Below are 27,917 nucleotides of genomic sequence, written 5' to 3'. Positions count from 1 at the left end.
CAACTATTGTGACTTAAAAGACGTAATTCCCGACGAACAATCGAATCATTCAATTATTTTTCCAGGAAATAATCGAATGGTAATAATGACAATCGTCCCAGGCCTAAACATGAATACATTTTTTCCTTATAAAATGTGGGGACATTTTAAGCTTAACTCAGTTAAAAAGTGTAGTTGAATTACGTATTGCTGTAATCGGATGTACATTTAATTGAAAAGACATAAATTAATTCCTTGTGACTGACAAGTATATTCCACCTTCTGAAATTTCCATATTAATATAAAAGATAAATAAATAAGAGATGAAGGAATGAGGGTGAAAAAAACAAAAAAGATAAAAATTCAAACCAAATCAACGCATGTTCCCTGATCGATGTTCCGGAAATGGTTGGTAAGGAAAGTTGAAACAGGAAGTCCAAACAACCTGCTCTCGGTCGCTATTATACAGGTAAAATTCGTATTCCAAACTTGAAACGTTTTTCCATTGTCAATATTTTCTTAAAAGTGGTTTAATCTGGCCAATTACTGAGAATGAAATGATAAATTATCAGTTCCGTCTTAGTTCTGACGATCAACGCCGAGTGATTTCACAACACTAAAATATGCAGTACAGTCCCATGTACTCATTTTCGTGTTAGAAATATGTTTGAAGTCACGTAGCGTCCATCTTTCTGGACCAAGAATGGACTGATATTTATCTTTTTAAAGTAATTCATTGACCAGATTTTACCACTTTTCAGAAAATAGGTACTTTCTAAAACACTCGTATTCTTTGGAATGTGAATTTTACCGGTATAATAACAGTTGAGTGGAGGTTGTTTGTCTACTATTTCGACATTCCCGATCAACACTTTCCAATTTGAGAAGCTGCGTTGGCAATGACATCGTAATCGATCATGATCATAGCTACATGAAATAATCGTGAAAAAAATATTCTGATCTTTGTAATTCTGTTTCTGTCCTGATTCTCTCATTATCAATATTTTTTTCTTTTGATTTTTTTTATTTTCATTTTAAAAATGAAAGTAGAAATGACTTATTTTTTGTTAATTAAAACAAAAGAAAGTTCAACAATTATCTTAACTATTCTTTTTAGAAACAAAATTTATTATTAATACATGACGGATCATGCACGAGATTACTTGTTTGTAGGTCGGCGGTCTTTATTTTTTGTGTTAAATTTAATTTGGCATTTATTGCCGAACCCCGAACCGAACCAAAGTTCGGAAAAAAATTGCCGAACCCTGCCGAACCGAACCGAACCCGAACATGCCGCCTGACTTGCAGCACTATGTGAAGGTGACACATTTATCCATTCAAAGTATTTTAATTGTTATTGTTTAAACTAAGTCTTGAAGATGTAAAATCTACAGTAAATGTTCTGATATGATATTGGCCTATAGTATAATTGTTCTTTCATGTCATTTCAAGAAGGCATTGTTTCTCATCTCTCTGTCTCTAAGATATGTACTTGTGATGTACTCTATTTCAATGTAGATCACATGTTCCATAGGCCCTAATTCCATTAAAGACTAAATTGCTTTGTGGATCATTGAAAATATCAGATGGTAGAAGTACTATTGCCTTGTGGCTAGGGTTTATTGTGAAGTATGTGAATCCTTTTTAATGAATTATAACCCAACTACCTGATGAATAAATTGCTAACTTGCAAATGTGGGAACTCTGTGTTACCACAATATGGTCCCAAACAATTAAACTAAGAAGATGCCTTTGAAATGCAATTCAGGTGGAGATTGAATGGGTTTACCATTTATCATTTACCCATCAAAGCTCTACTTGGTCATACATGTATGAACAAAAACTAACCGTTTTATAGGAAGCCATATTTTATGGTATGAGACTTGATAGTGCTTGAAGATTCTGTTCCCTACATCTTGCTCACATCATGTCAGTTTATTGTGCAGGTGAAAAATATTTGAAATTTGTGCAAATTTAGAACGGCAGGCATATATTTTTATGATTTATTGACTTCAAATTTAAGGCCTACATGTACATTTGATTTTAAATTGCTATAGTCTTTATTGTATACACAGTACATACATGATACATAGGCCTATGACTACGTAAAAATATTAATTAACATGTACATGTAGTCAGCTTCTGTAGTTTCATTGCCAAACTATACTACACTTGTACACAAACAGAAAAATCAGTTCAGCCTCACCTGTAAAATTAGAAAATATTTTGTGTAATTTTTCATATACTCTGAATGTCTCTGATGATGTCATAAAAATGTATGTACCGCAATTTCGTGTACACACATTATCAGGATGTACATGTAGCTTTTATAAAGAATTTGCACATGCAAGTCCTAAATTGCATACATTTTCTTCACAAAAAATGACAGAAATGAAATTTCCATTGTAGAACAGAAATTTCTGCAAGCTTTCATTGGAGTTGGTTTGGTGTGAACCGCAACCTTCCTGCAAAGCTCAAGAATGAATTATTATTCTGCCTTTTCATTTGGTCAGTGTGATTAATATCTCTAAAATGGAAATTTGTAAGAGATAATAAATGGTGTGTGATAGAGATCAAAATGGATTGGACTTGTCAGATATAGATGGGAACAGATACCCTTTTTACACAGGATTTTCTTAGCCCTGTACAATCGCTAACCCCGTACTATTTTTTTTCCTTTTCACACATGCCAAATTGTTATTGCTAACCCCTGATAAGGAATTCTTGCTTTTCACACACGAAAATCGCTAACCCCGGACTAGTGGTAGCTCATGCTCTACATTTGTAAATACATTTGTCGATCATTCGTAGTACATACACTTTTTACGCACGCTGAACCCGTACTATACATGTAGGTGGGGCTAAATTGCCATTTAGCCCCACCTATAGTACGGGGTTAAGGTTAGCCCACTATCGTTTTACACTAGCGATCTTAACCCCGTACTATCGCTCTTAGCACCACAATTGCTGGGATAACCCTACTTTTTTGCAAGCCAAATACTCCCGTACTAAAGGTGTGGTTAGCCCACTTCGCAAAAATGCTGTGTATAAAGAAAGTGGGCTAAGCTTAACACCGTACTATAGGTGGGGCTAAATGGCAATTTTGCCCCACCTATATTACGGGGTTAAGGAAATTTTAGCGTGTGTAAAAAGGGTATTGAGTGATCTGTAATGAATGGCTTCATGATTAAGTGCAATACATCATTGAGTATGCTATACTACTATTTATTCTTGGCTGGTTGAAAGTGGAAAAGGTTCATATTATAATGACTGATTGTTATGCCCAAATTATGTATGTACATGTACAGTGGAAATAATTGGCCATTTGATAGTTGATACCATGTTGCATGATACATGTATTTATGCAGCATACTATGCACCAAGTTCTTGTTTGTTATTCTCACTTCTTGCTACTTACATGTATACATGTATTATCAGGTTGAATGCTTCCAGAAGCAGTCTTGTTTCTCAAGCATGAATTAAGCATTTCTTTTCCTGCTTTTCCACTTGAAAGTGAAGTGGTTTACTGTATTGATCAATGTTGAAAGCATTGCTTGGCTTAGTTTATAAACAGGAGGGGTGGTGCCCCCTTTTTAAATGTTTCTTTTAATAGCTCAGTACTGGCAGTAGTTACGGTATACTTGAAATCCCTTACTATTCCCAGAGATTTTTCATAGTCATGAAAATTACCGTCAATTACATGCACATGTAGATCTATTCCTTTTTTACTGAACATGTACAACATACATGTACATGTACTGTATGTGCATTACAGGGTATAAGTTGTTATATTAAGATAGTATTTGTTTGATATTTGTTAATTATGATTTTTTTAAATTAATCTATTTCATATAAAGTTATTATTAATATTATATTATTATTTATTTATTCATTTTTTGGGGGAGGGGGCATTTGGGTGAGCTAAATCGAAGCTGTCTTGAAAAACAGTTTTAATACTATACCGGTAGTATGAAAGCCTTTTATAAAGTTGTATAGAAATGGACAGTTAATTTTCTTAATAGGCCCATTTGTTTACTTGGTTGTTCCCTTGACACAATACTACCTGTAAGAGTCTGGTGATGCCAATGTGATTTCAACCTATGTATAAATGCCTGCTGCTTGAACTGTTGATCAATGAGAATGCCTGTTCCTATTCTTGAAGAATGAATTAAAATCAAGGGACCTCTGACTAATATTTGTTTTGAAATATGGCTAAATCAATAATGGAGATGACCTCCCACTGCCAGTATACACTATATTACTCTCCTAAGAAATATGAATTGTCACAGTAGCATGTTCCACTGTGCATGATTACAGGCAGTAGAAAATCAACTATTTCATTTCATTGTATTCACAACACTTTCCCTCAATCACTCACCAGTAGGCTATATTAGATTGGGGATTAAACAGTGATATTTGTACAGCCTAAGCCTGGCCCTTGGTTCCTATGATTGTATAAAGACTGTATAAAGCGCTAAGTCTGATAGAGAGGGGGATGTTGGTTTTTTTCGCTTGGAGTCGTTAAGAAGAAGAACTGACACTGTGATTGAAAGACAGTCTATTTGCACAGGCTTGTAGTGAGTATGTTAAGCAAGGGTACCACTTATTTAAAATACAGACTTGCAGGCGATTCAATTAGTCAGGTATATTCTGTAAATGATAGAGGGAATGCTTTCAGAGTAGGTTTGAAATACTTGTTTTGATCAATTAATGTTTGTTTGATTGCAATGGAGTGCAGCAATTGCAGAGTCATTGATCTTTGACATCCAGCTATAGTTTATTGGTAGAACAGGTAAGAATCTGTTTGCCTGTGTAAATATGTGATTAACTGCTTTTTATAGCAATATCAAAGATGTCTGGAAGTATATGATGTGAGCATGCCCTGTGTATGAATGACCAACCACTGATATTCATTCGATGCTCCAATATGACTGTAAAATATAGTTGATTGATGCTCATCCATGTGAACACTGATGGCCCACTTGTACATTGTACTCTGAGTGGTTTGACCTTATGCTCCTATTACCATGGTAACTATATACTTTACAGTCCATTCAGTCTGCTTATCAAGTTGGTGATATTAGTAACCATGAAGTTGCCATGGAAATGTAATAAGCATCGCTTCTGGTGATTGCACCAAAGTGTCTTGGAAGTTTGGAACGTACATGTACATGTAGGATTTAAAGAGCAAGAAAGATAGTTTGCACATGTAGGTCTATATACATGTAAATCATGTTTTTTCTTGAAACCACATCATATCATGCTGATTATTGAAAGGGGTTGGGGCAGACTGACAGGAATATGAGAAGGTGAAGGAGTGTGGGATAGGTCTTTCATCCATCTCCATGGTTCAATCTCTACATGTATGTTCTTTATATTCAGAAGCTTGACAATAATCTGTAAATTTTACATGTAGCACATAGCCATTGAAGTTTTAAAAATTCTCTCTTCATCCATGGCATGGATATGAGTTTGCAGAAACCATTGAAACAAGAATACATCTACATGTACAGGTGTATGTACTCAGTGAATACCACTCTTGTGGGCATTCCTACCTTTTCAAGTATGGGAAAATAATAGTTTGTAAACATGCATCCCTTGTAGATGATTCTGCTAATTAAAAAATCTCTGGTAATGCCAATTTCTGTTTACTACACAACTATCACTCTCTCCCCATTCCCCCTCCCCAAGAATGAGGAAATTATGTAACTGGTACTGAATAGCCATATTATGAATAGATTGATATTTCTATAAAATGGTTAAAAGGATCAGATGCCAAACAAAATACCACCAGCATAGTTGGTTTTATTGTGAGAATGGAATAACAGGATTACTGTTTGTGGTAGAATTTCATGTTCATTGTTGTTAGCAGATTGGATGTACCGGTACATACTGTATCTCTATTTGAAAAGTAGATCCATTCTTTTATGGGGAATGGGGATATACATGTACATGTACAACAGGGGTGCTTCAGTTCATGAGCTGAATACTGTAAAGTTGCTTGCCAACATGCATGTGTAAAACTGTACTTGCCTATGCACGTACATGTATGTAAACTACATATGAAATACCAGTATACATTTGATATTTCCTGAAGTCTGAAAAATTTCTTATTTACATGTACATGTAAAATAAGTTTTTATATTTTTATGTAGAGCTGTTATTTTTGCATATACATATTTTTTTGCGAATCGCGCTGACATTTTGTGGATTGTTGAATATCCGATCAAAAGAATAGAATGCTCCTCAAATACCCTTTTTAGACAGGCTAAAATTTCCTTAACCCCGTACTATTGGTGGGGCTAAATGGCAATTTAGCCCCACCTATAGTACGGGGTTAAGCTTAGCCCACTTTCGTTTTACACAGCGTTTTTGCAAAGTGGGCTAACCCCACCTATAGTACGGGATTATTTGGCCCTGCAAAAAAGCAGGGTTATCCCACTAATTGCGGTGCTAAGAGCAATAGTACGGGGTTAAGATCGCATGTGTAAAACGAAAGTGGGCTAAGCGCTCCCATTCATGCCCCGCAACAGAGCCGGCCCTGTTGTCCAATCACACAATGGCATGTGTGAAAAGGAAAATAAATAGTACGGGGTTAAGGATAGTACGGGGTTAGCGATAGTCCGGGGTTAAGAAAATCCTGTGTAAAAAGCCTAAAAGTCCCAATGCTGAATGAATATATGTCCATGTAAAGAACAGTTAGAAAGTGTGAAAAAAGTGGCTTTAATTTCACCTTTTTGTACCTTTATGTCTGAAAATTCATTATGTCACAGTTTGATCTGTGAAGACAATCTTAGGATTCAACATGTATGATTAAATTGTGTTTTGTTAGATAAATAAAAAAAAGTAATATAAGTGCAAAAATTAAGAATTTTGAGAAGAATCTTACAATTCTAAAACCTCTGGTCATGTAACTCATGAATATTAATGAGTATGCAAATAGGTACCTGTGTATACAATCAAATCAGATGACAATAAAATCAAATTATTTCATGGAAAATGCATTATAAAATCACAGTGAGTGATTGATAAGAATATGCTAGAAAATGATTTAGGCTCTGATTTTATTTGAGAAAATAAAAAAGAAATTCTAGCTAACTTTTTGAATTAAGAACTGTATTTTTTCAACTTAATTTTTTATCTCTAGTTTTTCACCACTCAGCATGTTTTCCATAGCAAAGCATTGGCACTAATTGATATTTTCATGCGTTATTGCATTGACGCCCAATGGCGACAATGCATTGTTCTTGTTCCATATTCCTATTCCGTAATCTTCTTCTTCTTCTTCTTCTTCTTCTTCCACCAAAATCCCATTTGTTTAACACATGGTTTTGTTAGCTCTACCCTGACTCCGTCCCTCATCCAAATTCATCCAAATTTGGTAGACATGTTGTCCAGCATCCCTAGTTGTGCCTCTCGTCTTCCATTTTCCAAAATCACTCATGCATGACCATCCAGGCGCCATTTTGTCCATTTCAAGTCCATTTGCATAATTCTTTCATATCTCAATTATCCTGCATGCTACAGACTTCTAACAAATTGCTATAGATAGTCAAAGAGTTGCTCCATCATCTGCGACGTATAACCTGACCTTCAAAATGCCATCTTTATGTCCTAAATTCAAATCCGAAATAGCCTTCCTTCAAAAACGTCATATTTATTGAAATGTAAAGTAAAAAAATCGTAAAATGGCCATAACTTTCTTGTTTTTATTCATTTTGAGCTCATTCTTTCAGGAATTGATAACGGTATCATAAAATACAAGTTACTGAATTTTCACGCATCATTGACCTTCCGTCATCGAAATAGCGCCCTCTAAAGTTTCAAAAACGCTTACCTTTGAATGCTCCTCATTGCGTCATGCGTGGCCAAACCCGTACCCTTTTTTGAATTTAGGGTCTTCAAGATATGATCTTTCATGCCATTTAAAAAAATATATACCTTACAACTGACGAAATATCTCAAAAATGCTCCCGAAAATCAGCAAAATACCCAAAAATGCACTTTACTGCCAGCACAACTTCAACTTGCTCTTATTTCCTTATTATTGAAGCTTATTCTTTCTAACTTGGCTGATATGAGTATTGATATATACTTCAACCGTTCGTCAACCTTTTGTAACAGAAACTGACAAAAATCTGACGTCAGCTTCAAATTATTGTGCAAAACCTTCAATAGCCTTTAATGTCTTTCTTTATATGGCATTTACTTCCGGTCTATTGCCTGCGCACAAATAAAAGTGGTATCAATGTCACCGCATTGGAATACTCTTTCCATTGATACCAAATACGACATAGGTTACAACAGAAAATTTCAAGATAAGTCAATCTGAACACATGGTATACTGCTCACTATGTACACATTATCAACAACAGAATTGTACAGTGTCTATTGCATCGGTTTCGTGCAAAAACGAACTGAACGTACTATGGCACGCCATTTGTCCAATAAGGCGATACACTCAGTTTATGCATGCACATCGTTCTGATATGTACTTAACACTGGGTTACGTTGATGAATTGTCAGCGAATTTGTATGCTTATTTCCATTACTCTCTCTGCGTCTTTCTCTCTCTCTCTTTCTTCAGCGGCCACATGGTCTAAAAATGGACGAAATTTGTTTGACTCGAGAATGTAATTTCCTATGAAAAGCAAAATCTGCCAAAATCCAATTTGATTAACATGTAATTTTTGTTAGTCCTCTCCTGCCTCCGTTTCTCATCCAAATTCATTCTGATTTGGTAGACATACTATCCATAATTAGGGACCATACCCTTTAGAAATAGCGCCTTCTATTGCAAAGTCTTGAAATAGTTAAATTGCCATAACTTCCTTGTTTGAATTTATTTTTTGTCTCATGTTTTCAGGGTTTGCCAATTGTATCATTTCACATACTCCAACTGTGTTTTACGCATCAGTGATCATTCCTTTAAGAAATAGCGCCCTCTAATATTTTGAGAATGTATATCATCTAGAGTTTTCTCTTGATCTCCTGTTTCTTGCCCTCTATTAAATCAGAGGCGTCAATGCATGCACATCGTTCTGAAACGATTGCAGTTCTAGTTACATTTGCTGCTGTTCTGCAATCCACAAAAATAAACCATCGTTTCTACACATTACTGAGAACCTTTTCTCAAGATACACTGTGCATGTATACGTTTACCCCCCCCAAAAAAAAAAAATTAAGAAAATGCAAGCTCACACTGTAACGCTCATGTATTTGTAATGATATAGATTAAAAGTATTGAATTAATACTTTTAATTAGAAATTACATGTACATGTACTGTATGCCCAGGGGGGGGGAGGGAACTCATATAATGGTGGTACGGGGAAGTGACCCCTTTTTCAGACCTAATTTTCAGTTCCGTAGATTACTCTGAATGGCAAAATTTCCATTCAAAAGCAGCCCCGCCCCGCTCGCAAGACCCCCGTTGTGAAATATCTCAGTTCCCTAGCCCTGCCAAATTTGTCCAATGCGAGCATCGCATGCGAGAGCTGCATGCACGGCTTCACAACTCCCTCTGCAAGCAGCTGCATGCACCGCTAGCACCCACATACATGCACAGTGCTAGCATGCACCGTACCACGATCCAGTTCCGAAGACCCTGTTTTTCACACCGCCCGGTATGTATTTAGTTCCCAAGACCCTTTATTTTACCCTTTTGGTCAGTTCCTTAGACCCCATTTCAGGGTTTTGTGAGGCACACCCCCATAAAAATATAATTTGAGTGCCCCCCCCAGACTGTATATACATTTAGATATATTATCTTTGCAGGGTAACCTACCGATATCTTGGTCATAAGATGGTGTGTGCCAAAGTAGAAAAATAAGATGAACATGGTGAAAGTTTGAAAGAAAACAGACAAGGAATAAGAAAGTTATGGCTGTAGTCATAAAAACAAGATCACAAATGTAAATTTCATATTGGCATTTTAATAGAAAAAAAGGAATTTTTAGATTACAAACAAGCAGCTCCAGTTATATGCACATCCTTGTCGGTATGCAAATTGGCAGACTGATGACATCACCCACTCACTGTTTCTTTTGTATTTTATTATATGAAATATTCTGATTTTCTCCTCCTTGTCAAGTTCAACAAAGATTTTTTCTCCCTGAACATGTGGAATTACCATTATTTTAACAGTTTATGGTTAAGTTAAGTTGGTCCTTATTGTCAAATCTGTATAAATTGAAATGGTATTATTCAAACAATTAAAAAACAAAAGAAATAGTGAGTGATGGACATCATCGACTCTCTCATTTGCATATCGCTGAGTTGTGCATTTAACTGTTTTGTGAAAAATAAGCGAAACTTAAAATGTCATAACTTTCTTATTTTACATCCGATTTCGATGAAATTTGCAGCATTATGTTTGTTTGATTTTTCTCTATCGATTCAAATCAACAATTTTCTGGGGTGGACTTGACCTTTAATTAAACCCAAGTTATCATCTGGATGCAATGTCCCTTAATAGGCGGTTTCAAACCGCCTCGATCACAAGAATCCCCGTTAAATTACGAGAACTTTTTAAGGCTAAAAAATACCCGTTAATTATTCCTGCATTCACACCGCCCCGAAACACATCCTTCGGGATAAGTTCCCGAAGTTACGAGCATGCGCAGTGTGGTCTGATAAGCAGGCAAGGCGGGAGATTCAAAATCACTAGCCCAGCAGCCACCCACGCCGCCGCGCCCAACGACACGCTGGGATAAAAGTTCCCGTAATTTGCTTTCACATCGCCAAAATACCTGCGATCTTGGAAAAATCCCCACGAAAGTTCTCGTAATTTCGCCAAGTACCTACTATTTAGTGGGTATTTTCTTTCGGGGAGATTACGCGTAGTTTGCTTTCACATTACCAAAATACCTGGTATTTTCTGATCGGGGTAAATTTCCCGATCAGAGAATACCTGGAACTGGCGAACTTCGAGGCGGTCTGAAACCACCTAATGTGATGTTTTCACCCTTCCTCCAATTTGTGGTTTAGTGGTGTGTGAAGCAAGGCTGTGGTCTTTCAATCTGAGCTAGTTTCACTCACTGTTAATATGTGAATGGTGTTGATACCTTGATGTTATTGAGCAAATAGGTTTGGAATCTGACACTAATGATCCTTCTATTGATTTTTTTTTCTTCTCTATTCTCTGTCTGTTCACCCTCCCAAGATTTAGCAATATAATTTGTGTATAAGTACAACACATGTCATTGCTCATTTTGCAAGACATTGATCATAATGTTTGGCCAATCAGGTTCATAATACTACGTACAGTTCACGACATGTAACCTTGCTTTGTACACTAGATTTGTATGTGGACAATTAAGATTCAGGATCTTTCAAGTGTATTGATTACCATCGGTTGATTTGTATGATTTGACAGACTCCTGTGTCACTATAATGCCTATAAGCACTGCACAGCCTTGTACACCATTCTTCAGGTTACAATGCAAATTCATGTTTGGAATTGGAAGGAGTTCACTTGAATGTTGAGGTTTCAGAGAGCCATTCAAATAGCTTACTCTAACAAATGGACATTGCTCTTGTAATCAGATTTTACCTACAGGCCTATGTATTGCAGGAAATAAAAGAGGGTAAAGGTAGCATTTTACATATGAGCAGAGGGGAATTTACATGTGTCTTGCTACTAGCAGAAAATTATACCTGTGCACAAGGGAGGAGGGGTCTCAAAACCTACTTTTTTTGTTGCCAATTTTCACAAAATTCTATTAGAAATGTGTACCAAATGAAACTCATAATGGTTGCTCTGCCCCTTGATTACTTTGAACATTCAACACATTCTTGCATAACACAGGACAAAGTTCAATTTTGTTTTTGGTTGTATAAATTTAATCTGAATCTTTATGAACTATTATAGAAAATAATGTTACTTGGACTTTACTCAAGATTATTCACTAAGAAAGAAATTAAAATACACAACCCAAACAAAATCTTTTAAAAAATCTCTATCAATATTAAAATAAGATCTTTATAGTATGCTGGTACTGGATACAATACATGTACCGGTACATGTACATTTTTAAAGTTTGGAGACCTTTATTCTCTACTGACAAGATTGACATAAACCTCCATCAAAATTTGCTTTACTAATTAAATCCCAATTATGTGTAAATTGATGTTGCTCATTAAAGACTGAGTGGTAGCATGCTGTAGCGTAGCAACCAGTATTCTAATCAGCTTCTACTCTTTACATGTACTTGTACTACATGTACATGTATGTATACCTTCACTAAAGTTCACTTTATCCTTAGATATCTTTCATAAGATATGATGTAAATGTACACACTCAGAGTAAATGTATTATTTGACTTGTTCTACAATCATAGTAAAAGAATATAGAATGAGTAAGTAATGAAAAAAAAAACACAATGAACTACATGTAGCACTTGTTAGTTTTTCTATACTCATCTTCATTCACCTTTTTCCCTTCCAAACTCTTGGACTTCTGAAAGTGGATAAGACTACATGTACATGTATACCATTGAAATTCTTAGTTGGAGGCCCACAAAAACACCAGAGATATACATATAGATTTATGTAATTTTTTATCCTTGCCACCCCTCCCTGCCAACATAAGTAGCGCATCTAATTTTGTCTGAAGGAGAGCAGCAATAGACATTCTACTTTGATTGATGAACAGGCTTAGTCCTACAACATCGTTGGAATAAAGTAAACTAATCTTTGCCCTTGGTTCATTCTGCGAAGTGAATACATTTTAGTTTTATAAACTAGTCGGGATTGGTTGCCAGTGTTAGGAGAAAGCTGCATACAAGGTTGCTTTATAGCAACCAAGTGTGTTTTTTGACATACATACATGCAATGTTCTAAATTCCATCATTCTGTTTGCTGAATGTGTGTATCAATATTGAATTTAAATACAGTATATGACAATAGAATATAATATGACAATAGAATATAATGGTGGGTTTTGTTGTTCAGCATTTTTAGGAGATCTAATATTTCTTTCTGATTTACAATAGACCTGAAATTCATTTACAACCCAATGTAATTTCAGGGCACTAGAAATTTAGAACATTGCACTTCCAAAAAACGCACTAGGGGAGCATTTTATGAAATGACTTGTCAGATGTTTTATTCGACAATTCTCATGTTATCAATCAGTTACCGTGCTTCTCAGTCAATCGTAACCAAGGAAAGTTGTCAGATCTAACAACTTGTCAGACAAAAATGTTGATGAAACGCTTTCCTGTTTTTGTATGGTTCATGTACATTCAAAACTAACATTCTTCCTCTCATCTATCTCTTTTTCTTTTCTTACTTTCTCTCTCTTCTGCTGCTCTAATGTACCATGCGTATGTAAATGTATATTGTTACCACTGATAGAAACTATTTACATGTATATTGTATTTTGTCTTACTACATTATGAGCTCTTAAAAAAAAACCCTTATCATAATGCTTAACCTGTACCTTAAAGTCCTATCCTAAAACCTAACCTTAACTCTGTAACTTAAACATTTTTAGCATGATATACAGTACATGTATAGACAGGAAATACACTGCACTACCTTAAAAAAATACTATAAAATGAGCAGATGAACTACTTTGGAGGTCAAAAACTCATAACCAGGCTTTCATAAAATCTAATGAATCATATATCATATGAAAAAAGGAAAGTGCTCATAGCCTTTGTTTTCCACCTACATGTAGAGTTGCAGATTGTGATCCGTCATGCATGAATGATTTGATAATTCATATTTTAATAGTGATCATTGACGTGTAACTCGCAATGCTTCAATCATCATGACTTATTTATTTTATGATGGCCAATTAAGGAATTTTTGGGTTCCAACATAGTTCATCTTCTCATTTTGCATTGTTGAATTTAATGTAAAATAACTCTTTTAGACACTGTATCACAAGAATTACATAATGTAATTCATGAACAATGAATATAGTGTCACTTCACTTTTATGAGGATAGAATGTTATTGTCTTATAATATTTAAGATCTATGCCTTTCCTCATTTCATTCTTGAAATTCAGATAATCAAGATCAGCAAGTCTTATAAGATGATGTAGACATATAAACCTGATGATAACCAGCCATCATGAACAAATTTAACTCCAAGTATTGACTGTGCACAGAGCTCTGTAAATGTAAGTATGATGCTTCATTTGGACACCATGCTATGACCCTGCTGAATGAAATACCTAATAACTCTGCCATTTACCTTGGGGGAAAATGGACTATGTATGACATCAGCAAGGAAAATTAGTTTTTTTTATGGGAAATGTTTACTACATGTAGCAAAATTTTTAGTATCATTTTTCTTTTTTTGTACATTTTCAAGCAAAAATAAAAGACAAGGGATATAATAACCTTTATGCAACTGCCTCAGTTGGAAAATGGCAATCCACACGTAGTTCCAGATATGTACCTGTATCGACACAAAATTATGGAATCAAAACATTTTTTGTTTTTACTGTAAATACAGTTCAATAAATACTCATTGAATGTAAAGTTTGTTTTCTGTTTAATGCCAAACTTGCGGTTATATAGATTTTCCAGAAAAGTCTGACACATTTCAAAGCTAAATTTTTCATGAGAATGAACTGAAACAGTTTATAATGCATGCCCAAATTGCTGAAACAGATAAATATAAGTCGGTGCATGTTATACTTTTGAGAAAAGACCTATAGTTCAAAGATACATACATGTAGATGCTTAATTTGAAAATTAATATCCATGTTCTCCATGTTCTTGAATAATATACATTGCCTTTGTGGTAGAATTCATCTTGTGAAGGTTAACCAATCTGAAGTTTATTTTCAGGATTAAAAAAAAAAATATTCTTCATTGAATGGCATGATAAATACAATTAACTTGTTCCTTATTCTTCAATGTTCTTTACTCCTTATTTTTCTCTGTACACCCGGTTGTTTTCCTTTCCCCTTCTTTATCAATTTGTCTTAAAATATTTTCATTCAAATTTCCTTCTCCTTCATGTTTTTTCTTTATTCTCTTTCCCCTTTTCTCATGTAGGACTCAACAGGAACTGACTGATTCTATAAACCAAATGTGCTTTTATCACCAATGATCAACTCTTTAAAATTGTGATCAAATTTTTTTTATATGCCATCAGTGATCAACTGTTAACCAGCTTTGAACAAGAATATAGTTCTGTATACACACACTGAAAGTTGGTTTGAGAATTTATTTTCACCAGTCAGATTTATTTTCTTTGTCTTCAAACGCAAATTGCAACAAGTGGTATTGACAGAATGGGAAATATATCAGAATGACTCAGTTCCATATCTGGATGAAGACTTTGTGGAAAGATAAGTAAGAAATCGTCACTGATGATATTGCACTTGATCATGAATAAGTGATATATATAATCTTCCTGAGATGAAGGAAGATGATAAAGGAGGAGGAGAAGGAGGAGGAGGAGGAGCTGTAATGAGCAGTGGAGCAACAGAAGAGATGAGTGATAGCTTAGCAGCGGAGGTGGTACAGAGTGGAGGAAAGGACAATGTACCCAAACCAGGTAGTCATTCTAAGTTTGTTTTGGAACTGTACAGACTTCGGCTTGCTTGTACACATACAGAATGATTTGTTAAACTTTTACAAAGTTCAGACAATGACAACTCAACGTGCTTACACATTCTAGAATCACTAAAAATGATACATGATTTCTCATGAGATATATGATAACATTTCAACACAAGTTGTTTGTTGTTGAAACCAGGGTGTATGTAATCTTTCGATATGATCTCATCAGAACCTTAGCATACCACAGTCATTATATTCTAGTTGGGTATATGCCAGTAATTTTGAATAATATCTTTCTAATCAAGAGTTTTTGTTACCAAGGATACTCATATCATGAAATTTATATTCTTCATCTGCAAATAGACAGAATCAGCATTGCGTATAGTAAATATTATTGATTATGTATTCTGATATTAGATTTTCAACAATATTTTTTGTAGTTTGTATGTTCAAACTGTCAAAATTCAATCTATTAATTAAATTTTAATTTGAAGTTAAGGTTAGTTATGGGTTCATGACCCATGCATAATGCACTTCCTTCTCTTTTCACACAGACGTAGATAAGGATTTTAGTCAGTTTCCAATCAATGACAATGTTCCCTCTGAGCCTCTGATTACATCAATGCAGGGCATTAATAAAACAATGTTCTTTGTTTTGAGCAGCTCAAGAAAGGCCCTATTCCAGTAGAAGTACAACATCCTTGAAAGATGAAATACAACAACTATCCAATAAGAAGAAAGAGCTGCTGATGAAAGATAAAGGTAATTATTTTATGCTGTCTATGTGCAACTTTTTCTGGGTACAACCCACAAGGCACTTAATAAACTGTAGATGGCGCTGTTTGTTTTTGTCTATTTTCATCATTGCATAACAATTCTTGATACTATGATCAATTTGTAAATATTTCAATAATGATGTGAAAAATAAGTAGATATGCAGGGGGGGGGGGGGTTGTTTACCTTTTTTGTCCTCTAATGTTAAAAGTTCTTTTACTTCATCAGAAAAAAAGTTTTCCCTTTTGTTTTCTTTCTTTTTATTTTATGTAACATACAAGATTACATACAGTTTGTAGTGAAATGTTTAGTCTCAAATGGGTATACAATTTCTCAGTTTAAAGTTACAGAACGCAGTGTGAATAAGTCTAGAAATACAAACTTTATATGTAGTGCATTGCCACAAATTAGTTATATGGTGAGTTAACCCTAATTCTCCCCCCCCCCCATCGACAATTTTCGCGATATATCTGCTGCGCACATTTTTTTTACCTCGCTGCCCTCTGACTATTTACTTTCAAGTCTCACGCTAATTTTGCAACCAAATTTGTGACGCCCGGGTAAGCAGTTACGACATTACGCAACAAAAGTGCATGTCAGACCCAAAATTGCTCATAAACATGATTTCATGTACAAATCCAATGCAAATTGTGTATTTACCCAAAATTTATAAATGTATCATTTCTACTTTTACTGATTAAACTTAATTAATTTTGCCTTGTTTATGATCAGAATTATAAAGTCTGCAACGATTTACATCGAAAAAACAATAAAAAAGAAAAAAGTAAAAAAACAAAGAAATACATAAGAAACTAAATTTAAATTTAAAATTTATACATAAGAAATCGGTCTTGGTACCAGAATTTTTTTCATTTACAATTCTTAGGAATGCTATAAAGAATATTTTCACCAAAAATAGCATTCTAGGAGCTTTATTTAGTGAATCAGAGCAAAAAAGTATGATTTCATGAATAAATTAGCATAATTAATTCATATAAATAAAAATATATGAATTCAGTGAAATTTACTAATACAACTGCGTAGATAACCCCACTCTCTACCATCACGCAAAGTTTCGTTGTGATCACGCAATCTGCGGCTGAGATCTTAAGGGGAGCCATAATGCCCCCCCCCCCCCCCGGAATGACAAGAATCAAAATAACCCGGGAGATTTAGGGTTTCTGCTGGACAGGTTCCGACTCAAACCCCATGAACATGTATGATGGGAGGGAATACTTCAGTTAACATGTTAGCTATGTGAACTAGATGGTCCCTGTCAGTGTAAAAAATAAATTCCTTTGTTGAGGGCTGCGATACAATGTAGGAGTCCACCTATATATTGACATTTGAATGGACAAAGACCGTAGCCTACTGACAGTGGGTGTTTTCATACGTGAGATATTTCAAGATTTTTGGAGGCTAATCCCCCTTTCCCTCCACTTTTTTTTACTTAGTCCCTAGCTAGACCCATTTTCTTCCTTCTCATTTTCTTTTTAAGTACACCCCCTCCCCCCCCCCCATCCTAGATTAGATCCTTGTGTACATTTTCCACTGCTATTGTGAGAACATGCAATGTACATTTTCCTTCAGGATAGATACCACTACATTGTTGGTTTATGGCTGGTCCTGGATGGTCTTATCCAACATTGAATCCATTTGATCTCTACTGCTAATCCTTTTCCAAATGGAATGTAGACATTAAACAATCAAAGATCTGATTATTTAGGAATAAAAAGCACCTTGTGTCCCTTTTCTTTCCTCCTTCCTAAGTTCCATCTCAATATTGACATGTGGATGATGAATAAAGCACCTTTTGTTTTCTCTGAAACATTGTATCATTCTTTAGCTCCTGAAGGTAAATATTACTGGTAAACATGTCAATGGTGGCTTGGCTTGCAGTGTACATGTTCATTATAGATGTAGGAATCAGTTACAGTTAAGATTGGAAGGGTACATGACATGTCTTTGGGGTCTGTTGGAATTTGTGCCTGATTTTCATGTATTTTGTTCTGGATTCTTTGTAACTAGGAATTGTTGATATATTTTGTGTATTTGGATTCTGCCTTGCACCCAGTATATAAGATTGCATTCATCGATCTGATAAATAAGTCAGAAAAAATCTTGGAACCAGTGGGATTTGAACCTTTCATTTACTGATTGCCGGTTAGCGACTCTACCACCAGGTCATCACTGGTCCATTGCGCAGATGCGATAATATATGAACAAATACGACAGTATCTCTGATTTTTAATCTGACTTACATTCATAGTCCACCATGGACAATGGAATGAAATGCCAGAAAGCCAGAAACTGAATATGCAATATCAAAACTTCCCCCATCAAGCCATAATATTCTGTTCATATAGTTTGTATTTATGGCTGAGTAAGAACATATTGTCAGCAGTGTTTGGCTGATGCCCTTTGGTCTTCTTTAAGGTCTCTAACAAGTACATGTAGGTTAAATCATGATGATGATGCACAGCATTTGTATAGTGCCATGTATCTGTCAAAGACACTCAAAGGCACTTTTTTGGAGGAGCCAGCCAATCTAGGGCGCATTGAAGGGCGTGTACACAGTATTGTGACCCACAGGTCTCTCCCGATATAACTGATAACAGTAGAATAGAATACAATTTTATCAACTTGTTTGGCAAGCATTGGAACATGGATACTCGGACTGGCATTTACAATGTCATAGTCTAGTTCCTACTTCAATTTGGTACAGAGTGGAAAGAGGAGGCTTATAAGTTCAAAATGGCTGCCAGTGGAAATTGCAGTAACTTCCATTCCTGGGATGAGTTTGTCACTGTTATAAGAGACCTTTCCAGTAAGTTTGACGGACAGTATGATCACTAAGCAGTGATTTCACTTTGAAGGCAAATGTTTGTAGGAATCCTGATTTTTTTATCACTTGTGAAAAATTGTCCATATTTGACTTTAAAGCTTTTATAAAGCTTGGTTTTAAGGGGGTATTTTCCTTTGATGTATGTGGAGTGAAGTGAAAATTGTTTTGTTGTTAATTTTACTTATTTCCTTATCTGAAATTTTTACCATGAATTTATGGAATGTTAAAGATTATACACATATTCAGTAAAATCCAAAACAGATAATATGCTTGATGTTGATTTTGTACTACTTGATGTTTTTACTGTTTGGTTTGTCATTCAGAACCAGACCTATGGAAGCAGAACATCCAGGATCAGATAGAAAAGGAGTTAGAGAGGAGAGTCAGAGATGCTCTAGAGACACCTCCTCTTGAGAGAATGAGAAGAAACAAACATAAAGCTCGTCTCAGAAAACAACAACAGAAGAAGAAAGAAGAAGAAAAGCGGTGAGATACATAGTAATTGATTTACTTGTAAAGCTTCTTCTATTGAATTGAGGTGAATTAAAAAATGAACCTTTCTGTTGATGAATTGCTATGATGATATGGCAAACTGTATTCATTATTGCAGTTATGATGAAGATTAACAAGTAATTGATTTTGACAAAACCTCAGAGAAAAAAATCCAAAACAGGAAGAGAAATCTGGATAATCTTCAAGAAATTTGCATGAAAACAGTATATTGAATTAGAATTTATTTTTTTATCAAAGACTATAATTTGTTCATGTATTTGAATATTCATTTTCATTTTTGATTCAACATAGTTTTCTATGACTAATTAGTCATAGAATTGTAACTTAGACATAAAATGTATCCTGTGTAAATTATTATTTACCAGCTTGGTGTTGATGCGGCAGAAAGCTGCTGTGCCGAGTTCCTACAGGAGTTACTTCAAGGGGAATGGAACATTTTGAGAAATAGCTTATATTGTAGATCTGGCATCTGAAAGTATCCCTTTTAAAATGAAAATTACCTTGCAATTTTAATAGCTGAAGCTCTGAAAAAATATAGTAATAAAATGGAATGAATGTGCTATGATATTCTTACTGACAACCCTTCCTTTCCTAGATCCCTGACCCTAGAAGAGTGTGATAGCCATGCCCAAGCCTTGCCATCTCTCAAAGAGAAATTCCCTTGGAATGATATCAACTCCTCCTTTACTTACTTTGACAACCCTGAGAGTCCAACATGGTTTGAACGTCAGATCTACAACACCCAGTACGCTGATAACGGCAGTGAAAGCAGTGCTGGGTACCTTGATGTCAATGGTAATCAACCTGACTGTAGGACTCAAGAAGAACGGGATGCACTCTCTCGTAAGTCTTCGAGGCCTAGAACTAGAAGTGCAAGTGTCACATTGACTAGAGACAGGCAAAGAATCTTGGCTGACAAAGGCGGGGATACAGATCCTGAAGAGGATAGAACTATCATAGAGATAAAACGAAAGACCTTCCATCGCTTCACCAGCGCTGGTTTCAGGGAGGCTATGAGGAAAGGCAAAGGGATATTGAAGAAGATTGGAAATGGGAAGTACATGGATAAGAATGGAGTGATTCTTTCAATGGATGGTCCTTTCTGGCCTCCGGAGTGTGGACCTCTTTACCCTAAACCCAATCACACCAAGAAGGTGCCATCATCTGCAGAACCACTCTATGATCATGGTAAGAATTAAGACTTATTCAAACATGTAGCTCATCAAAGCTCAGCAACATGCAAAATCAATTGGATATTACTTGAACATTTCAACAGAGGCAGGAAGTTGTCTTTATGTACGAGCAACATTTCTTTAAAATTTAGTGCAAAATTTATAATGATTTTGTGATGCTTTTGACCATAATCTTTTTTTACAGTAATATGCCTGTGGATATTGTACATTTCCTACCAATTACGATCTATGAACATAAAAATACTGCTGAGATTTGTTGCCCATATGTGGACAAAGCTTTCACTATTTTTGTGGAATTTTGTCTCTTATACATGTGTGGGTGTTGATGTCTGATCATGTCTTTATCTGTTTGTTCTTTTTATTTATCTGTTTTCATGTTTGTTCTTTGTCTAGTCATTTACACTACATGTGGATTTTTTTTACGTTATCATACAGTACCATCTACCAATGTTTGTTGTCATCTTCTACTCTTAATAGTACAGACCTCCTTCTGTTGGTTTTGGTTTTTTTTTTTCTCTTTGTATGATTGGGATTTTGCTTGGGACTGGCAGGTGCAATACACTTTGTGACACCCTGTTCTGACTATTATTGGTTTTAACAAGTAGAAGTTGTAACTCTCGTGTGCACGGGACCGACATTTGCATCCTTTCCGATGGATGGAGTGCTTTCAAACTGCATTCACACTTGCTCTGAATCCAGTGGTGAGGCATGCTAAGACAATGCTAGCATCAGTTCTTTTGTGAGAGGTGTTTCAACATGAGAGGGACTCGAACTCGTTGAGATCTATGATCTTATCTAAAACTGATGCTCTTCCATTTTGTTCATTTACATGTAGCCTACCTGCAAGTGTAAAGTATAACAATTCTCTACAAGAGCAATGTACTGTAATGGAAGAAGAAAAAGTGTATGCTGGAATATCATCATACTCTCTTTGTAATTATGTACACAGTGAGGTACATGTAACCTAACAAGATTCAATAGCCATTTTTATCCATGGCTCTTAGCTGGGATCCTCCTTTGCTTCTTTCTGCTTCTTTCATAATATTACAAAAACACATCCTTTCTTATAGACAACTAAAGAACAGGAAGTCCTTGACCTGGGTTTTTTAAGGGGTTGACAGTGTCTCCCATTCATCCCCCATTCATTAGATTGGGAGTATTCTAAATAGTAAACAAAGAAAGGGGAACCCCTTTTATTGTTTAGGGCAACTTTGACAGTGCAGAGGGAGTGCTCATGTTGATTAATCATGGAGTATTAACATGAATCTTAAATGCCTAGTTGTGTATATGAAAAAAAAATAATTGGTCAGGTCATGCTCCTGGATTACAATACTAACCAACCATGTGCACATTGGCATTGATTTTACTACATGACTTCAAGTTACACTCAATTCTATTTGAAACACTACCAGTTTCAAGTAGGCCGATAGATCATAGAGTCTGATTTTATTACCAGCAAGCAGCAATTACACATGACCAACTGAAATGTGTTACAGGATATGTTCTTATAATGTTTTTGATGTTTGTTTTGTTTATCAGTTTTGTATTTGGTTTGTTTAATCTTCACATTAAATTACGGCTGGTTCTGTATTAAAGCACTATTTCAGCCATATCAAGTCTCACATTATCAGCATAAGACTTCTCTCTTCTTATGCCTACATGTACATCTTTGATAGCCTTTCCCCACATTATATAATGCCAAGTCACGGTCACTTTTATGTGTGCCAATTCATGCTGGTGTTTGAGAACTTGGCTTTAATAGTCTGATAAAGACCTGTTCTTACAATACCTGTGTTTTTCCCCAAGGAGAGTCAGTAGAAGAATTACTAGAGAAATCAGTTATCCTTTGAGATTTTTCCCATGCTGCCCCTATGGAAACATTCTGCCATACAGTTGCAGAAAATGCACTCCTTCATGCTGAGTGTTGAATAGATACAACGCTATAATGTTCTGCGAGCCCAGAGAAATAAACTTCATTGAATATAATATTTTATCACCTCACTTCGGAATTAAATATATAAAACATTGGAGAACCTTAACACTTGAAATACACTGTATGTACATTTTCTGGTGGGGACTTACTTTTTAGCACCATTGTATGTACTTTGTGAGTGAGACCAAAAACTATAGTCAATTGCTTTTTGTTTTGTTTTTTTGTGGATGTAAATGAAAAACACAATTCAAAGAATATATGAATAATCATGACATCTATTAAAGTTGATGTTTGTCTCATTAAATCTTAAACCACCATGTCACTTTAGTACCAATTACCTTCCTGTGATCATGAGCAGAATCTTCTGATCATGCGCAGAGTGGAACTACGAGCTGGCTTATTGAATAGAATGAGTGATTTTTCAGAAGACAAACATAAAATATACATGTATGGCATTTGACCAATAGAGGGCAGCTTCATGCATTCAAGTTTGGTTTAGTTTGAAAACCTACCAAGGATTATTAATGTGTGACTTTGAAAAGCACCTGCAGTATTTTTGGCAAGCATCTCCCCCCACAAAAAAAAAAATAATAATGAGGTGGGCATATTAGGCCTAATTACATGAAATTTGTCATAAAGTGAAAGAAAAAAATATTTCTGCAATCTCTATAGTCTTTGAATGTTTCAAACAAAAATGTTGCTCATGAGTAGTTTAACTTGACTCTGTTTAAAAATGAAGTAATTAGAAACAAATAATTCATGCAAAACATTTTAAATGTTTTGTATTTGACAACAATTTTCTACTTTTTGAGAGGCAAAATTATGACCTTGTTTTTACTAGAAAATATCCTTGTGAAGCCTGATTATTAAAACCCTCAAAATTCAATCGAAGGAGAAACTTGTTACAGTGACAAGACGGTGACACCTTTGTGTTAATGAAGATATTACAGCTTGAAGTAGCAGCCTCCTTGTTTATGGTTGTTAAAATGGCTATGTTGTATAGTTGACCAGTTAACAGGGTAAGTATTAAACAAAAGCTTTTTTAATATAGTACTAGCTAGTGATTGCAAGATTTAGTTTTTCAAAGTATGCCTACAGAATATCTGAACATTTTTCCATATGAAAAATAATAAGCCAAAGTTTAATAAGGTTTACTCGCTCACTTTTATTCATTATGCATGGATTTAATATTGAGGCTTAAAAAAGAGAACTGATTAAATACCCAACTGAGATCAATGAACGATTACACGGACACGGAATAGCAGACATTTACAGTAAGAATATGAATACATAGCCTGTTCATGGGTGTTGATTGGGAAGGGGGTGGGGCGAGAAGTGGGCTTTTGCCATTTAAAGCTAGCCCCTCTTTTTATGCTGGTCAAAATCGTCTAGGGGAACACTTTCCATGAGTAATGGTTTAACCTTTTTTTCAGTCTATAATGATTTTTTTTTAAAGTGCCCCTCCTGTTGAATCCTGGATCTGCCCCTTTATGTTGATATATCCTGCAAACTTCTGGCAATTTTTGCGTTGAAAAAAAAGTCTCATACAAATATGCTAGAAATGTAAATTAACCCTTTGAACCCGATAGGCCGGAATGCCGGCCCACCAGTAAACGCGCATATACCCGATAGGCCGGAATACCGGCCTACAGCCATGTGACTTCAAAAACATGGATTCTAAATGTCAGGTGATCTTTTAAAAATGTCATCTTTCTAGTAGTGTAGGAATATTTAGTTGATAATTTTAGTCAAGGTTTGGGATGATTTAGGAATGATTTAGCATAAAAAATGGCCCAAATATGCCACTATTTTTGTTTGCTTGTGTCGTATGTGCGGTAACACACGGTGTAATATGCAGCGAGTCACATGCTTACTATGGGGAAGCAATTGGTATATCTGACTTCGGTTAAAACAGTGATTTTGAGCCCAAAACAGACACTAAAGTTGATATTTCTGTTTGTAGACTAGGTCTACGAGAAGGTAAACAACTTCAGCCGGCTCTGTCCGGGTACTAGTGAGAGGAAGATGCAGTTGGATCTCGAATCATGGGAGTTTGTGAATGTGGTCGCGATATGTGCAAATATTGAAATAATTCAGGGTATAGGTCACCACTACCCCTAATAATTCAGGGTTCAAAGGGTTAAAGAGAAATGCCAGTAGTTGCAGTAAACGCTCATTTTATGAGAAAGTCTGTAAAACCAGGCTTAATTGTCAGAATATCATCGAGGATCTAGATCTGGTACAGTTACATAAACTGAACTTTGTGAAATCTTGAAATCTACGCTGAAAAACGTTCACACTGAAGATCACCAACACAGATAGGCACACGTGGGACAGTGTATTATTATTGCTGGAATAAAGACCCGACGGAAGTGACCGAATCAGCGCTTATTTTGCTTATTTCTCACCATTCACATAATTTCTTCCAGAATCCTTTGGCACATATTTTTTATTCATACAAACAGACGCTTGGGTGGTCATTATATTAGATTCTGTAAATAGTCATTTTGAGATCGTTACCAAAACTGGAATTTATCTTTAAGTTAGTAATGGATATTACACTGTGTTACCATTATTTGTTCTGTGATTGAATTGTAATGTGATTTTAATGTCAGAGAATGTTCAATTGCTTGGGGATCTTTTGAGTTATCTAATGACCAGAAGCCTTTAGCTGAGATAATAAGCATTGGAATGGTGCCATATCACATTAACAAGAAGTGTAAGAATCCATCTGAGGCAAACATGTCATTTTTAAGGTTTCCCTTTTTCTCCCCCCCCCCCCCCCCCCTTGAAAGAGTTTTTAACACAACACATTTTTCACAGAGTCTTTTACATGCTATGCTCACTGAAAGCTTCAGTGAGATTCTGTTGTTCTCTTTAGTTTAAGAGGAAGTTTTTTTTATATATGTATATTAAATGTAATGATGAAAAATTACGATAAGGAAAGGTTAGGTATCTTTGGAAATTTATGTTTCATGATAATCTTTCATTTATAACTTATATTCAATGATTGGTTTTGTTATTCATAGATTGGTTCATTTGGGTTTTATTTAATCAACTTTAATAGAAGGATTTTTCAGACACATGGAAAAGTTTGAATTGACAAATGTTCAAGGAGAGCAAATGAAAAGAGTACACCACCATGTGCATTTTCTAGGCTTAAATCAAATATAGGGTTATGTTACCACACTTTTTAAACCACATAAGTCTTGGTGCACATATCATACACATAGTTGACATGAATTTGATTATAGTCTTGCAGCTAAATTATCCCCAATACACTGTAAATATTTTTATTTTTAGAGAGAGATAAAATAGATACTGTAACCTGCCTAATAATGTTTGATACTTTGTCCATTTTACATCCTGAGAGACATCTATCATATTCTTGAAAGACCTGGATGAAACCCTATATTTAACCTTATAAAGAATAGCCCTATTCATAAGAAGTGCCTGGTTGTCTCAAAGCCCAGTTGAGGTAGGTCCGCTATTGTCAAGGTGTGCTCACTCAGTAGATAGGACTTCATTCATTGATGCTCCTCTTACCATGAAGCAGATCACAGATGATTGGGAAAGGGGTTTGCTGGTATTAATAAAGAGCAGGACTGGATTAAGAAGTTCATTTTGCAATTGGTTGCTGTGTCATGCCATTATTTAGATTCTATAGATGGTTGTGTGGACAAGGAATTATCCTGGATAAATCTGTTTGATATGGAGTCATGCAGAAGGACTCACTGAGCTCATCATTTGAAACCTGGATCTGTTCTTTGAAAGCAATGCTTTCCTCTCTTTATAGTGAACACATTTTGCAGGTATAATTTGTGGCTCTGAGAATAACCTACTCATAAAAGTTTTAAACCTGTGAAGCCTGGATGAGGACTGACAAGTACATATTTATTGCGTTAGAATTGGGTTTGTTTATGTACATGTAGATTTGCATCTGTGGTATTAAACTGAGAAAGGGTATGTTGTTTTTAAGTGAATTCTATTGGGAATTTTACCAAAATGTTAAGTGTGCTGAAGTAGTCCAGAAGCTTTGATATATGATACTATTGAATTCCTTAAGCTGTTGTTTCATGATATAAAATGCTAATATAATTATAGAAAGCAGATTAATACTTTCTTATAGAGAAAGGGATTAGGCCTAAAATTTATGTTTTGTCAAACATCCACAAAATAACTTCAAATTTAAAAAATCACATTCAAAGGACAGTTTTAAATTAATTTGTTTTTTACCTGAATTTTACATTTGAATGGATGAAATGTCTAACATCATTTAATCCTCAATATGAAGGACTTTTAATACATGGTACAAGATCACTTGAAATTTCCCTTAAAAATTAGATGGTGGTATATGTGTAGTGGATTTACATCATGACATAAATAATTTGGGTTGGAATCTCTTTAATAGAAATCAAAATATATTCTTTCATTTAAGATATGATATAACAGTACCACCTACATGTACATGTATATTGTAATAGATGAGAAAGAAACACACCGGTATATTTGTCATCTAAAAATTTGGAATATGACCTACATAAATATGGTATACATGTATATTCCAGGAAATATTTTCGACATGTGACACTGCAGGCGTAAATTTGTCTCTTCATTGCCTCAATTTTGTTTGTCAAATTCACCTTTATACGCAAGTCTGTAAAACCATAAACAATGAGATAAATACCCGGAGGGAAACTGTACATGTATAGAGTAGAATAGAGTAGTCTATTTGAAAGAACTTCCTTTGAATTTTGCCTTTCATCACAAAATAAAATCAATCGCTTCTTTTCACATCATTCTTTGGAGCTATAGATCAATATCTCTTTTTTTTAGGGAAGAATTTGTTCATTCACATCACAATCAAGGTTCTTTCAGCGGCCCAAAGCTTTCTCTGAATTATGAGTTCACCTTATTCACCCATTTTAAATTGATAAGTCTTTTAAACTGTTTTCAAATTAATACATAATTTCATTTGATTAAGCTGAGAAGATTAGTCTAGATATACACGAAGATGTCATATTTCACTTTTTTTTATTAAATAAATCATGAAAAGCTAATGGACCTAAATGAATAGGATTTGGGAGAGTAAAGGAACAATTCAATGAGAACTGCACTGCGCATTAAACAGAGCAATTGATAGGGAGATCACA

The 27,917-nt window shown here is 35.1% G+C and overlaps 1 protein-coding gene across 17 annotated transcripts in view; it reads left to right on the top strand.

The window, feature by feature from the left end:
* LOC121427202 overlaps positions 1–27,917 on the top strand; it is a 72,195-nt gene that overhangs the window by 9,798 nt on the left and 34,480 nt on the right. For 12 of the 17 annotated variants that reach the window (XM_041623606.1, XM_041623599.1, XM_041623595.1 and 9 more), the window contains exons 2-7: positions 13,997–14,110; positions 14,997–15,501; positions 16,170–16,268; positions 18,127–18,135; positions 19,449–19,611; positions 20,234–20,826. In XM_041623606.1, coding sequence (XP_041479540.1) covers positions 15,363–15,501; positions 16,170–16,268; positions 18,127–18,135; positions 19,449–19,611; positions 20,234–20,826 — 1,003 coding nt within the window. In that variant the 5' untranslated portion in view covers positions 13,997–14,110; positions 14,997–15,362. Of the gene's footprint in view, positions 1–4,276; positions 4,557–4,589; positions 4,772–11,243; positions 11,566–13,996; positions 14,111–14,996; positions 15,502–16,169; positions 16,269–18,126; positions 18,136–19,448; positions 19,612–20,233; positions 20,827–26,235; positions 26,577–27,917 lie in introns of those variants that run through there. The other 5 variants (XM_041623505.1, XM_041623497.1, XM_041623515.1 and 2 more) reach the window with 5 other exon arrangements.

Source organism: Lytechinus variegatus, chromosome 1 (genome assembly GCF_018143015.1).
Source record: "Lytechinus variegatus isolate NC3 chromosome 1, Lvar_3.0, whole genome shotgun sequence".
Taxonomy (NCBI): Eukaryota; Metazoa; Echinodermata; class Echinoidea; order Temnopleuroida; family Toxopneustidae; genus Lytechinus; species Lytechinus variegatus.
Note: the sequence above shows the minus strand (reverse complement) of the source record. Positions and strands in the feature narration are given on the sequence as shown.